The sequence below is a fragment of the Carettochelys insculpta genome, chromosome 6 (genome assembly GCF_033958435.1).
Source record: "Carettochelys insculpta isolate YL-2023 chromosome 6, ASM3395843v1, whole genome shotgun sequence".
Taxonomy (NCBI): domain Eukaryota; kingdom Metazoa; phylum Chordata; order Testudines; family Carettochelyidae; genus Carettochelys; species Carettochelys insculpta.
The window spans coordinates 110,436,077-110,450,293 of NC_134142.1; the positions used below are offsets into that span (position 1 = coordinate 110,436,077).

Genomic DNA, 14,217 nt, shown 5'->3' on the forward strand with positions numbered 1-14,217 from the left:
TGCTACTCATCCATCATCTCAGCATGGAGAGCAGGCTGCTCCCTGCAGGGCTAGAGGGGACATTTTGCCTCGCTCAGCTAGACATGGCTCTGACTGCCCCCTCTAGGAGGAGGGGGAAACCAGGAACAGATTTCTCCATTGATTGATGCCAGGGTTCTGCCTCTCTTCTTGGGGAAGAAGAGGAAACGAGAACCGAGAGAGAGGCACCAACGGCTGGCCCAGACCTCTGCACCCATTTCCTTCCTGCAGCCTTGCTCACTGCACTAATCCTCAGCGCTCTTTCTGAACCTGCTCATGCAACAAGCACCCTTTCCAGAAACCCCAAAGCAGCTCAAGATACACAGCAGCTGCTAAGGTGGGCCAGGTGCTGTGCTTCCCCATCAGTGCATATTACAAAGGGACCCACATCCTGGCCCCAGTATCTAGGCACCATTGCTGAAGGAATTGGAGTGTCTATCTCCCAGTCTTTGCTCTTCATGAAAGCTTACCTTTAATTGAGCTCCACCAAGCATCCGTAATGGGCCCAATTTTCCTCCCCTTCAAGTGAGTGGGAGTTTTGCCACTGACTTCAGTGGGAGCTTGGGTACTGCCTGTTGAAAATAGGTTTCTGATTTTAGATAAGCACAGCTTGCAGATAGGTTTTAGTTTAAGCTGGTGCATGTCTATACTAAATCTTACCCTGTAGATAAGTATACAAGAGCTGGCCTTCCCTCACCTTATCCATTCTGCCACGGCATCTGACAGAGGTGGACATGTGAACAGGTAGTTATTAATTACTAAAGAGTCATCAGGTGCTATCCAGATTGGACAGACTGACGAAAAGATGTTTGGGGGGAAGAGGATCTCCTTTGTTACCCTCCACTGTAGGCATAGCCTAGTGCAATGCGCAGTGATGATCTCGTTCCCCCCCTAGTCTGAAAAGAGAATTAGGTTTCACAAAGTGATAGGGAAGAAGAAAATCAATGGACTTCTGATGTTTTGTATTTACTCTTTCACTGGTTCCCACAACTATTTGCTTGAGTACCAAGAGCCCTTATTTCCTGACACTGCAGACTAAACCTGGTGAAAATTAACCTGTGGTTCTGTCTGTTGTGAACACCATCCACAACAAGAGGGAACTTGGAATCCAAACACTGTGAGACACTTGTCCTGAATGGTTAAAGCAATAAATTTGCCTGCCAAAAGCAGCTGAGAATAAAAGAGGTCTCTGACCCAGTGCTCAGCAAACTTTATCACCTCATGGCATAATTCAGTACTCCCTTATAACTTCACAGCTCACCCAATATACGCAACCTAATCCCCTCCCCCAGAGACAGGCACTCCCAGCCCCATCACTCAAACTTGATGCTGGAGACTCACTGCAGCCACCGCCGCCACATGCTTCTCCCACCAAGTGCCAAAATCAGTAAGACTTTCTAGCCAGTATGGTCACAGGAAGGCCATTACCTGTGCAGTCTGATCATCTGAGATCTCTAGAGGGATATTATATAATTCCACCTGCCTCAGGAAATAAGCGTTCATGTAACGCAAAGTAAATTAATGCCTTGGTCTCCAAGGCTTAAAAATTCAACCATACTTTCAAAGCTTTATTTACACAGTTAAGATCACTTTGAAAATCCAAATCCTACAAAATTACAGGGTTGAACTGCATTTGATTTAAGTTCATGCCGCAAGCATTGTTTCAAAATGTAGTTAAGACATTGTGTGGTTTAAGACAGTTGTTTTTGTCACAACAGCAGGGGGTGGGGCTCAAGGTAGGTCCTGTGTCTTGGATAGTGTTGTCAAATGAGACTGTGAGCTCAGTAAATTTAGCTCTAGACAATGCTGCTAGAGAACTGGCTTAAAAAGTAGGTGGCAGGGCAGATGGAGCAGGAGAAATTTGGAAATTGACTAGATACCAAGATTACAGTGAACCTCTGCACCGGATTTAGGATTCACTAGTCTCAAACATCTTCTTCCTGCCCTCCATGCCTGACTTCTCCTCGATGTTCTTCCTCCAGTCACCCACATCACGCAGATCCTTCTCCTGTTGGCAATAGGGGGAAAAAACACATGGAAGTACTGACAATGCTTGGTGGTACTCACACCCACCTTCATATTCTTTAGTTAACATCCACCCTACTGTAGCAGAGATACCATCTTGGATTCCAGTGAACAAACCTATCTAATGTACAGAAGAGGTGAAATTCACCCCTGTGCAGAGGACTGGCTCAAAGCTTATACCCCACAAACCATATTTTGAAGGACTTCATTAGACTTTAAATTAGGTCCAGGCCTTGTGCTGGCATGAAATTCATTCCTAATGCCTTTCATCCCACAATGCTTTCCAGATCATCCATACAGAGATTGTTTCACCCACAGCTGAAGTGCAGCCACCTCTAAAATGGAATGAGGCAACTGATTAATGTTCAAACTTCTTAAAGTATGAAGAACATGTAACGCTGACAGACCCGGGTTGCTAGCACCAGGGGTACAACCTGCAAGCCTAGGGTCTGAAGCCCTGCACTCTACCACATGAGCTAAAGTCCAGCTGGCTGTCAGCCAAGGCTGCAGAGCAGAGACTTCACTCACCCCAGATGAGGTCTCAGTGCCTCTGGGTACTACAAAGAGTTGATCTAATAGGAGGAATTTAGATTGGCAGGAAATTGCCCTGAACTGGAAGTTGATCAGGACTCCAGAGAAATATCACAATAACATAAGACTGCTGGACCAGGAGAGAAGTGATGATCTAAGTCTGAATTTTGCTCACAATGACATTTTTCCTAGTCTTCACCTACTCTGGAACAGGAGTGGAATATCCTCCCCTACATAACATCAGTGGGCGAAGTAAAATAGTTTGACATCATGCTCTCAATCCATCAATAGAGGGGAGCCACTAAAATCTAGACTTTTACTACTGGGTAGTAAAAGTTTATGGCAATGAGTGAATCCCAAACAGTCTAGCCCTGTGTGACACAGCCTAGTGTACATCCTCATGACCACTGGGAGGATGTACGGAGAAGAGAAACTAAGAAAATGACTATGTGGCTGGGATAGACCCACTCTCAGGGTGTTACGAGTGGCCAGTGCAATGCAAAGGTTGGATAGCAGAAGTACATAAGGCCAGTGACTGAGAGACTGCAACCTTTTCTGAGCAGCTAGGGTCTTCAGTCCAGAGACCCAGATACCAACTGGTCAGTGTGCATGGGTCACAGGTCCCCTGTGTGCCCAACCTACACGCATGAGTCTGTTAGGGCTGCAGGTGGGGAGCCAGGGCTCATTAGCTTAAGCTGTTGTAGCTCATGCTTTTAGCTTTGGAGGTCCTGTTTAGTCCCTTCTGCATTGACCAAGATGTGTCTGTCACATTGCTATGCAGGGAATTGGATTTTCCAGCTAATGACTGGATTCTATTACAATAGGGGAAGTTGTGTGGTACCTTTTCAGTGTCCTCCTTCTTGACCTGCTTCAGGTTAGCTCGAAGGTCCATGCAGACTTTGTGTTTAGAACCCAGCAGAGCACGCAGCATCGCATCAGCAGACATGCGGACCCTACGCAGAGGTGGCCTCTTGAATTTGCCCCGCAGGTCAAACAGCTTCTGGCTCAAGTCTTCAAGCTACAGAAAGAAAGGAGGTCACGGGGAGGAAGAGGACAATGTTGTGGTGAGATGGATCCACAGCAGAGGACCAATGGATGGGCACACACACAAAGTGCTTCTAGCAGATGGTCATAGGAAGGAAATGCCATCTATGAAGGCAAATGATAGGTTTGACAAAGCTTAGGCTAGTGCAGAAGATGGTGCATTTGGGCGACTGGGTAGGTACAAAGACAGTGTAGAAGGTGCATAGGATACAGACACATGCTATAGTGAGGGACAAAGCATGGGGCTGGGCATACTCTATTGATCTCCAGGTCAGCAGAGAAGGGGGTGACAGGGATGATTACCTCCTTGGTGGTTTTCTGTAATTTAGCCTCAATGTCATATCTTTCCTCATCCACCACCTCTATCTTGGCATGAAGCTTTCTGCATAGGTCCTGCAGAGAAAAATAAAAGGGTGCTGATCATTGGAAAGCATTCGAGAACAACAAGAAGTCTGGTAGCACCTTATAGACTAACAGATATTTTGGAGCATAAGCTTTCGTGAGCAAAGACCCACTTCATCAGATGCATGAATGTCGGCGGGGGGGGAAGTTCAGAAGGGTATTTAAAGAGTGGGGTCCCAGTAAGAGGGAAGACCAGAACTGACAAGGTCTATTCAGGAAGGTGGAAATGGCCCAGTATCAACAGTACTTATCAAAAGAGGAAAAAACAAGTCAGATCAGATAGGGGGATGTGAGCCTTTATCAGAGTCTAATGGGGAGATATTAGCACCCAGAGCAGAGAAACTGCCTTTGTAAGCTGCGAGCCACTCCCAGTCTCTGTTTAATCCATGGTTAATGGAGTCAAATTTGCAAATAAATTCCAACTCAGAGATTTCTCTCTCCATTTGATTTTTGAAATTTCTTTGTTTCAGGACTGTCACCCTTAAATCTGCTACTGAGCGTCCAGGGAGATTGAAGTGTTCCCCCATAGGCTTCTGTACATTTCCATTCCTGATGTCTGATTTATGTCCATTTATTCTTTTACATAGAGACTGTCCAGTTTGGCCAATGTAAATTGCAGTGGGACATTGCTGGCACATGATGTCATACATTATATTTGTAGATGTGCAGGTAAAGGAGCCCCTGATGGTATAGTTGGTGGTAGGTCCTGTGATGATGTCACTGGTGTAGATATGTGAGCAGAGTTGGCAGCGAGGGCTGTTGTAGGTGCTGGTTACAGGCCTAGAGTCACTGGTTTGTGATTTGTAGTGGCTGGTGAGGATTTGTTTAAGGTTGGCAGGCTGCATGTGACTCACACCGCCTACTCCTTCCCCCACTTCCTCCAGTTCTGGAAGAGTCCAACTCAGTTACACCTCTGAATCTCTCTCATTGGGACAGACCACTTGGGATGTGTCTGAACCAGTTCCTGGTCTCTATTCTACCTGCTTTCTGAGGCTCCTGCTTACCAATTAGTTCTGGTGTTCCCCTGGAACAAAGGAATCCCCAGGTGGCGCATGGCCATACTAGCCAACCACTTGTCTGCACACTAGTCCCTGAGTAGTAGACATGTCAGGAGCATGACTGAGGCAAGAAGGGCTGGTCAGAATGCTGCTGCTGGAATGACCCTTTGGTGGCTCTTGGCTGCTTCTCAGGATCACTCAGGACACCAGACCATTGATCACACAGGCTGCTCTTACTTCTGCCAACCCCTTGGTTCACAGGAGAAACAGGAAAGAGTCTCTCTGTTCTGTTGGCCAAGTGCTGCTATAGTGCAGCTCAGGAATTAGTCCCAATATTGCTCCACATAACTTTGCATGGGATGTTTCCATTTAAGTGCACTCAATTGTAATGGATTTTCACTTAAAGACACAAATACAATAGTGCTGGATATGAGTGGTACCCATCTCCTAGGGAAAGCAGAGCATTTCACTGAGCAACACAGAATGCTCTCAAGCAAGCCAAGAGAATTCCCCAGTGCCCCTCATGCTGGAATGATGAGTCATCTTAACGTGAAGTCTTTGGGGGGATCTGGAGGATTTTCTCCTCCCCATTAAGGAAAAATCGCATTGGGCAAGAGGATCTATTGTATAAATGTAGCCTAGTGAAACTGTAAGTTGGATGGTCCCAGACAAAACCAATTGATACCTCACCTCTGAATTATTGATCAAAAATATGAGACATATGGAAACAGCTGAGCCAGGCTCCCTCTTCAAAGTTTTGAGCTGACCAAACTACTACAAAAATTTTTAAAAGTCAAAATTCCATTTCTGGACTTAGAAGTTTTCATCTCTACTATGTTGGGGAGTGAACAGGTCACAGCACATCACTTGCACTGTAAAGAAGACTTCACCTCTCACTAGCAACTATGCCAGGAGTAGAGTGTAGGATGCATAATATGGGTGCTCAAACTGTAGATTACCACCGCCAAAGAGGATACGAGGAGGTGTCAGGAGCACAATCACTCCGCCTTGCTTAGATGCCAAACAAGATGTACTTCCCTGCTCAGTCGCAGGGGTTTCACAGTGTTGGAAAGATTGAGAAGAACCAGTGTAGGGGAATAAGCAGCATGTTGGGTTGAGCTGGAAGAGTCATGCACATGAGGTAAGGCAGAACCCCAAACCTTCCTGTTTGTGTATGGCTGAAGATGGAAGAGACAAAGCTGTTACCTGCAATTCCTGCATGGAGTGTGGGATCGACAAAGGAGGACAGTGCTCGGCAAGGTAATTGGCCTTTTCTGCTTCTCTAGCTGCTGCTTCTTTCTCTTGGAGATTAGCAGCAATCTGGAGCATAACACTCTGGAAGGGAAAAAGGAAGATAACCCCAGTTACTCGTGCGAGGCAGCCATGATGGGGGAGTGGGGAGGGAGCTTGCAGCTACTCCAACCCCAGCAGGAAGCTCTGATGGGAGTCTCACTGCAGAGGGGTCATGGACACTCCAGAACAGTCTGGTGCCTGCAGTAATGGCTTCCTGGAAAAGATGGCACAGAAGTGCTGGCTAGGGGGAGTTCACAACTACTCCCAGTGCCAGCTTCTTCCAGCAAGAGACCCCAGCCAGTAGGAATGTTTAGGAGCAGTGACTGGAGAAATTTAGGGTTACCCCAGTCATTAGCTGGCCTTGAGGAGGATTCACCAGCGGTGGGGAACACTCAGCTACTCAAGTCCCAGCTGGAGGCACTGTGTGGAATTGGGTAGGAGGGTGCACTGGAGTTGGGAGCTCCTGGTTTCTGCAATCCTGGCCTCTGCCATTAGGGGAAAGATGTCCGGCTCAAGCATGGGGAGTAGGATGATTGTGGACAAATCCCATACTTTGCACAATATCAGGACTAGCACGTACCTTCAGATGCTGCCGCCGGGCAGTGATTGCCCTCTTCCTTTTCTGCAGGTGGGAAGAAAGATAGACAAGGCAGGTCACCATGTGCTTCCTCCCCACTCTTCCCTGGAGAACACTAACCACAGTTTTAGAATATATATCCCTGTCCAGACAGAGAAGCAAGGTGGACCCAGGAGAAGAACTACATTCACAGCACAATGGGAGCTGGCCACCCACATCCTTGGCAACTGGTCCACAAACTAGAAGACATGGACAGTTTACTGCAGTCCACATCCGCCAGCAGAGCTCAGCTCAGCACAGCTCTTCTCTGCTGATCCCACTATTGCCAACTAAGCATTCAGAAATCACGAGTCAAGCCTTCAATCTTGATTGGTTTAAAAATCATGATTTTTTTTTAAATAATAGGTTAGGGGCCCTTTCCCTTCCCCTCTGGTTTTGGACCCCTGGAGGATTGTTTCATTATTGTAGCTTTTCTCTGCACCCATGAGCGCTAGAAATGTGGGTGTTTTTAAAACAGAAGAATGAAGTGGTACTCCAAGGCCTCTGGGAGCTCCAAATATTGAGACCTCCAAATATTGTGAGACTCATGCTCTGAATTTTGAGAGCTGGCAACAAGTCACTAGTACTACAGGCCAGGGAATGGAATGTTGGGGAAAGAAAAGCGGAGGAGGATACACGGTAGAATTAATCCCACTGTCCAACTCAGCCCTGGCCTAGCAGTTAGTTCTCTATCTATATATGTCTTTCAGGCACTGGGGAGACAGGGCTGTGGGAAGAGTAGATTCCTCATCACAGGGGTCTGAGCAGAGCAGTGGGGTTGTGCGTGGAAGGATCCACCTATGGCCATCACTCCTAGGGGACAGGCAGAGCAGTGGGGCTGCAGGAGGCAGACAAAAGCCAGATTTACTGTCTACGGCTCCCCCAGCAGCAAGGAGGGGTGGAACATAGCCAGATTTGTCACTGCAGGGAGGTTAAAAAAGCATGGGGGCTGTGGGAGTGGGGAAGCCAGATTCATTGTGCCATGAGGAAGAGCAAAGCCAAAGGGGGCTGTGGGAGTTGCTGGGCAGGAGGAAGGATGCAGTCAGGCCATCCACAATTTCATGTTACACTCCGCTGCCTTGTGTGCACTGAGCTGGCTGTGAACCTACGTTAATGACCACAGCTTGTGACCTATTGTTTGGGCAGAGAGGGCTGTGCCAATAAAGGACTTGCTCAACCGGACAAGAATCTAGGACCAAGTTTTGCACATTGGCAAATACCCTGATGTTGCAGAGGAAAGGGAGACTCCCTCCCCTAGGAAGTTCTTGGGCAATCTGTCAATGCTGCCCCTGGGGGTGTGGCTGCAGGTGACACCGTGGCCAGAGCAGCTTTTGTATTGCGCTTTTTTAAATCAATCTGAAAACGAAATCCCCACTGAGAGGTTTAAATGTATTTTTAAATGAACACCAAGCACCAAACTCTGTTTCCAGGCAACATGGCCTATGTGCAACCATTCTATTTACAGAAGCCACAACCTCTGTCCCACACTGCACTGCAGCTGTTTCCTGAGCATTTCATCATGGAGACCTTGTGCATCTGAGTGTGGTTCAAGCGGGGAAAACACACACACATTGACATTTGAAATGCATTTGTGGGGGAGGGGAAGATGCAGTGAAGGTGGTGGGGTAAAGTAAGGGAATAAAAAGCTGTAGTTTGATAGATTACTACTATTACTATCACTATTATTATTATTACTATTTCAGTTTCACCTTTCATCCAGAAAGCATGCAGAGACTGCTATGAAATATGCAAAGATCATGTCACCCTGGCAGAAAGGCAGCCAATTCTGGGGTGGAATGCATAGCTGCACATCACAATACCCCACAGCAGCATAGAACATGGGAAGAACACACAATCGAAAATGCAGAGGGAGAATTAGAGGTGGATTATGCTGACTTCAGCTGGAATTTGACCAGGATGTTGGAAAGAAAATGTTTGCTTTGAAAAGAATGGGAATGGGATTTCCTTCAAACTTGATTTCAATGGGTGCTAGCTCAAACAATAACTGACTAAAAACTGGGTAAGGACCTCATGGTTTGATTCCGCCTATGTTTTACCTGTTATCTGAAAGGAAGCACCCCCAGAACAGAGTGTCCACCTATCCTGGGCTGTGGCAGTGGTGCAAGGAGGAAACAAACCACCACCAAGCAGTGCTTGAGCTCCTTGGCATTCTCCCTTGTCCCATTATCTACAGATCCCATCCTCTGTTACTTAGGAGATTGGGTGAGGTTCAATCACAAGGCAACACACAAAACAGCTTGCTAAGGGCATTCTGGACGATGCTCACAGCCAGAGAATCAACATTAAGCCTTGAGGTGAATTGCTTCCACTCCTATATCTTTATGGGACCATTCATCCAGGTACAGAATCTAACAGATCTCTGGGCAAAATCCACCCTAGCTTAAGGCCTATGCATCACATAAGCCAAAATAAACAAGTATAGAACTTCACCCAGAGTGAGTCAGACAACCAAGACCTAGTAGAAAGAAGAGGTAGATTATACAAGGAGAGAAAGGAATTGGTCCGAAGGGCTTCCACATTTGCCCCCCTGCCCCATCCAGGGTTACACTGCCATCACAATCCTTCAGAGCCATTCCCATGCTGGTCAGAGAGCTAAGCACAGCATGATACAAGGTGCTGGAAGGGCCCAATCCTGTTCTGACAGGAGTTTCTATGCAGGCAGCCTCATGTTAACCCAGAGTCAGGTTACAGGGAATCACCTTCAAAAAGGGATTAGACAAGGATTTGGGGATGTAAAGTGAGTAACATTGTATGCAACAGCCAGCTGAGCCATGATCATTCCTGACTCCATGAGCATCTCCGTAAAAACTATGCGACTAATGGACCATGCAGGAGGCACATGGATTTCTTCTTTAGAGTAAGCTTGGGAAACAGTGATGCTTTTTGTACGTGTTGAGGGTGGAGGGGGGTGGGAAATAAACAAGGTACAGCTAATAAACATACTCTCTCCAAAATACCATCTCTGCCTTTCACCTGTTGGGCACTTGTCCTTTTAAACCCAGTAATAGTTAGCTAGGATTCCCATTTCCTTCCAAGAGACTTTTTTTTTAAACAAGCCAAAAATGCTGTCTCCGTGTAACATTACTGAGAGAAAAATCCCAGAGAGAGAGAGAGAGAGAGGAAGAGACTTACTTCTTCACTGTTCAGGAAAAAAGAGAGAGAGAAAGCGGGGAGGAGAGAGAAAGGGAGAGAAAAAAAATGAGATTAACATCAGAGCCAAAAACAAGCAAAGGAATTTTAGGAAAATAAATGTTGGCACTTATTTTAAAGACTGAAAAGCAACAAATGCTATTAAAATGTGAAACTTACTCTGACATCTTGGGTTAGTGGGTTTAGAACCTACAATTAAAAAAGAAATGTAACAATTATTTGTGCTCAGTGTGATTTCCTTGGAGGAATAAGAAAAGGACTGTTTCACTAGAAAGAGGAAATGGTTTGTGCTCTTTTTCCAACTTCCACAAAGTCCAGTTTCAGAGAGAAGTAGGCTGCAGCTTCTGGAGAGGCGCCAAACCTGTTCTCACCCAAAAGCAGGGAAACTGCAGCCCCCTCCCCCATTCCTTTGGGCGAAATGTTTAGTGAACACGACAGCCATGGCAAAAATTCCATCTGTGTAAAAGGCCAACTGCAGCCCCTTGCCCACTTCTTCCCCCGTGATCATCCAGGCCCTGCTTATTTCTACAAGCACATTACACAAACACACTGTGCAGGAGTACCTGTTGACTCATCATATATTGATTCTGTAAACATTCTAGGGCAACGATTTGAACCCAAGTCCCTTCCTCGTGGTAGGCTTCCTGTGGGGCCTTTGCAAGTCACAATCTCTCTGGGCATCAATTCTCCAGTTTTTATAAGAGGCTAATAGCACTTCTCTTATGTCTCCTGGACATCGTGAAGAGCAGTGTCTGAAAGGTGTGAGGCAGTCCAATACTACACTGCTGGGGACCAGAGACGATACATAGGGAGATCAAGGCATCATGTTTTTGTTGTATGAGTACCACACTGAGCACACTGGGGTACCAAGCTGCTGCAGCAACATAAATAATACATAATGACAGTTATTAGAGTTTGGACAATGTAAGGGTTCAGAAAGATTCCCTATATAATTTCCTCAGTCAGATTGATAAGAGAAATTGTATCTGTACACACCTACACACACAGTGTATAAACACTATAGTGCATTTATAAGGTATTCTGTGTCTATAGTGCATCCTATATTTTATCATCATTTTTTGCTATTTAAAAAACCTGTACAGATGGGTTTTCCCAGTTTTATTTACCAACATAAGGAGAGCATTGTGCCCACTAAACCCAGAATGCAGCATTTGGGAGGGCTATGAAAGGATGTAAGCAGTTAATTCGGACAAAGGAAGAGATAAAGGTCAAGGGGGAGGCACAAAAAGCACCACTGATCTCCCCAAGGAAATTTTATCCTGGAAAATGTGCGGGGCCATCACATAGCTGGGGAGAAAGTGCTTCTAAAAATGGTCAGGGCAGCTCACAAGGAGCTCCAGCTGTCTCCTTCGGCTGCAGCCTTTCCCAGTGCCAGCCCTCCCGACGCACAGAGGTCAAAGCAGCACAAACCACAGGAGGTGCAGACCCCAGACTTGGCATCTGAGGAATGTGAGTGTGCCAGGCATGTTATTTTTACATGAAATTCTTCCTGCTCTTTTAAAGACATCTTAAATGGCAAGTGGAAAGGAAGAAAGATAATAAGAGTCTCACATTCTCTTCTATTTGACTAAATATATTAGCATCTGCTCCCTGCAGCCTCAACTAGCCGGTTTAACACATGGTCATGCAAAAATTGACAGCAAATCATAACTCTCTACTGGTAAACAAAGCTAAATGGTTCCAGTCTCTGCAGATCTGTGAAGTGGGGAAGAAAACTGTCATTAGGTCATCCACTAGGGTAAATCAGGGAGTTATGTGATTTACACCAGCTAATGATTTGGCCTCTATAGCTTTGGGAACTAAATCGAAGATGAGTGACTATTGTGCGTCTCTGCTTTCAATTCAGCTACTGTAATAAAAGCAACTGACTGGGGAGCTGGTAATAGGAATCAGATATAGAGGGTGTCCCTGCATTAAACAGGAGGGACAATTTCAGATGTGATCAATAAATACAACAGACATACTTGAGAAAGCTAAGACTGATCATGCTGCTGGTGATCGGGTGTCAGGTTAATTGGAGGTTTAAAGCTTTCCCCCTCAGCTGTGCCAGTGAAAGTCCAGACACACCAGCACGTATCTCAAACTCAGAAAGCAAGTTCCAGTCCCCCTCCTGTCCCGTAACAACAGCAAGTTGAGTCAGTAAGAGACATGCAAAGGGCTCACCTAAGTCCCAAGCAGAAAAACAGACAGCACTGGTGGAAGGACAGCATCAACTGGCAAGCCACAGGCAGCTGGCTCAGGGAGGAGGTATAAATGGCTTCTCCAATGGCTCGGCAGAAAAGCCACCTACTCATTAAGGGCATAGATATCTCCTCAGACCAATGATGTGCGAGGGTCCAGAAATACAAAGCACCTCCTTTGGCTGGAGCACTCGACTCAGCCAGCATTCAAAGTGTCTTGGAGGAGAGAGAAGCAGCAGTGACTCAGAGAGTCACTATAGAGGAGAAAGATGGAGGCTTACAACTTTGTGGTGATGAGTGGGGGCAACTCTGGTAACTTGCAGCAATCATGCTTCATAAGCAGCGCTGATAAAGGCACCAATCTGCATACACTTTGCATGGCTTAAAGGCGAGAACGTTTGACTCTGCCATTTCTGTACTTCACCTTCGTGTCCCAGGTGGCCAGGGTGGAGTTCAGAGAAAACTTTCCAAGGAAGAAGTTGGGGAAGGTGGACAGGGGAACATGTAATGTCATAGCCTACTAGGACTAGAGTCAGACAAGAGAGGATTCTAGCAGGTGTATCAGAACTATTTGTAGCAGGGCACAATCCTGCAAAGAGCAAGGACCAGGTGATACCTTAACATAGGCCATGTCTATCCTACAGCTGCTATAGCACCACAGTGTAGATGCTTCCTATAAAAACAGAAGCAGGGTTTCTACCAATGTACTTAATCAAGGGGAATTCTTCCATTGACCTAGTCACATCTACACTGGTGGCGAAGTCAACCTAAGTACACCACACAGAGTGCAACATTTCAAAGCCCTGAGCAACTCTAGGTTGATTTAATTTTTAAGTAGAAACCAGGTCTAAGTGCAAATTAAGGATGTAAGGCTTTATCTACATTACAAAGTTAGGCTGATGGAAGCCATCTTGTGTCCATCTACTTGTGCGTGTCTGCATTTTAACTTGTTTCCCATTGACGTAAGAGTTCTGTTATTGCAATACAGTAACACCATGTCCCCAAGCACTGTTGAGCCATGTCTGATATACTGAGGTCAATGCAGTGTTAGCATAGATGCTGTATTACATATGTCAATTAGAACAGTCCTCCAGCAGCTGTCCCACAATGCCTGGCATGGACCACTCCAGTGAACTGCACAACCCAGGGTCAGAGACTGGAAGCCTACCCTACCAAGCCTTAAAATGCTGAATTTTTGAAATACCTTTTCCTCATTGCCAGGTGAACACACTTAGCAGTTTTCCATTATTGTGTGTGACTGCCCAACAGCTACATGTTCCAGACACTGGCCTGAAATGAACAGAAAGAGATTGTGTCTTCTGGGCCCATGGGGAGAAGAGACCATGGAGGTACAGGTCCAAATCAACCACAGAAGTGTGGACGTCTATGACCAGATTACATAGGTGATGCAGGGGAACAGGTACAAAAGGGACCAGCAGCAGTGCTGTGTGAAAGAGAAGGAACTATGCAGGCATACCAGATAGTCAAGAAGGCCAACAACCCAGTATCAAACTGCACAACCGACATTTACTTCGCCATACTTGGCAGAGACCCCATCACGATGCCACACACCACCATGGATTCCTCTGAGAAGCCCAGGTCACAGGCCCTGCTAGGAGAATGAGCAGGCAGGTGGGGGCCTGCAACTGGGGTCCACCTATGCCATGAGCCAGAACCCATGGGAGGCTCACCACAGTTCAGGCAATCAAGCACAAATAAGATGAATGCAGGATTAGGAACCTCAGATAGGCGTTTATTTCCCATTACAGCCATGTATTGATGGTACCCAAAACTTTACAAACATTTCATTATTTCTCTCATGCTAAAATAGTGGTACGAGATAGGTAAAGTTGCCTGCTCTACATTCCCCTGTAGGGGTAGGCCTGAGAATCATGTGGATCAGTTTGTTTACATACAC

General features: G+C 46.2%; 1 protein-coding gene and 1 long non-coding RNA gene across 2 annotated transcripts; both read right to left on the reverse strand.

Moving 5' to 3' along the window:
• Positions 1-1,571: 1,571 nt before the first annotated feature.
• On the reverse strand, positions 1,572-7,036 carry TNNI2 (troponin I2, fast skeletal type). Its single transcript, XM_074997825.1, has 5 exons — positions 6,892-7,036; positions 6,225-6,353; positions 3,922-4,011; positions 3,416-3,592; positions 1,572-2,026 (listed from the first exon to the last, which is right to left on the reverse strand). The coding sequence occupies exons 1-5, from the start codon at positions 6,970-6,972 to the stop codon at positions 1,928-1,930; spliced, it is 576 nt and encodes a 191-aa protein (XP_074853926.1). The 5' UTR covers positions 6,973-7,036; the 3' UTR covers positions 1,572-1,927.
• Positions 7,037-10,252: 3,216 nt separating this feature from the next.
• LOC142014760 (uncharacterized) lies at positions 10,253-12,457 on the reverse strand. The gene is made up of 2 exons (XR_012646038.1): positions 12,283-12,457; positions 10,253-10,287 (listed from the first exon to the last, which is right to left on the reverse strand). It is a non-coding gene; the product is annotated as an uncharacterized LOC142014760 (long non-coding RNA).
• Between the last annotated feature and the right edge of the window lie 1,760 nt (positions 12,458-14,217).

Coding starts and splice junctions, on each gene's coding strand:
- TNNI2 (XM_074997825.1), bottom strand. CDS start 6,972: ATGGTGACCTGCCTTGTCTATCTTTCTTCCCACCTGCAGAAAAGGAAG. Junction 4,012..6,224: donor ACTCCATGCAGGAATTGCAG/GTAACAGCTTTG, acceptor TTTTCTCTGCAG/GACCTATGCAGAAAGCTTCA. Junction 3,593..3,921: donor TACAGAAAACCACCAAGGAG/GTAATCATCCCT, acceptor TTCTTTCTGTAG/CTTGAAGACTTGAGCCAGAA.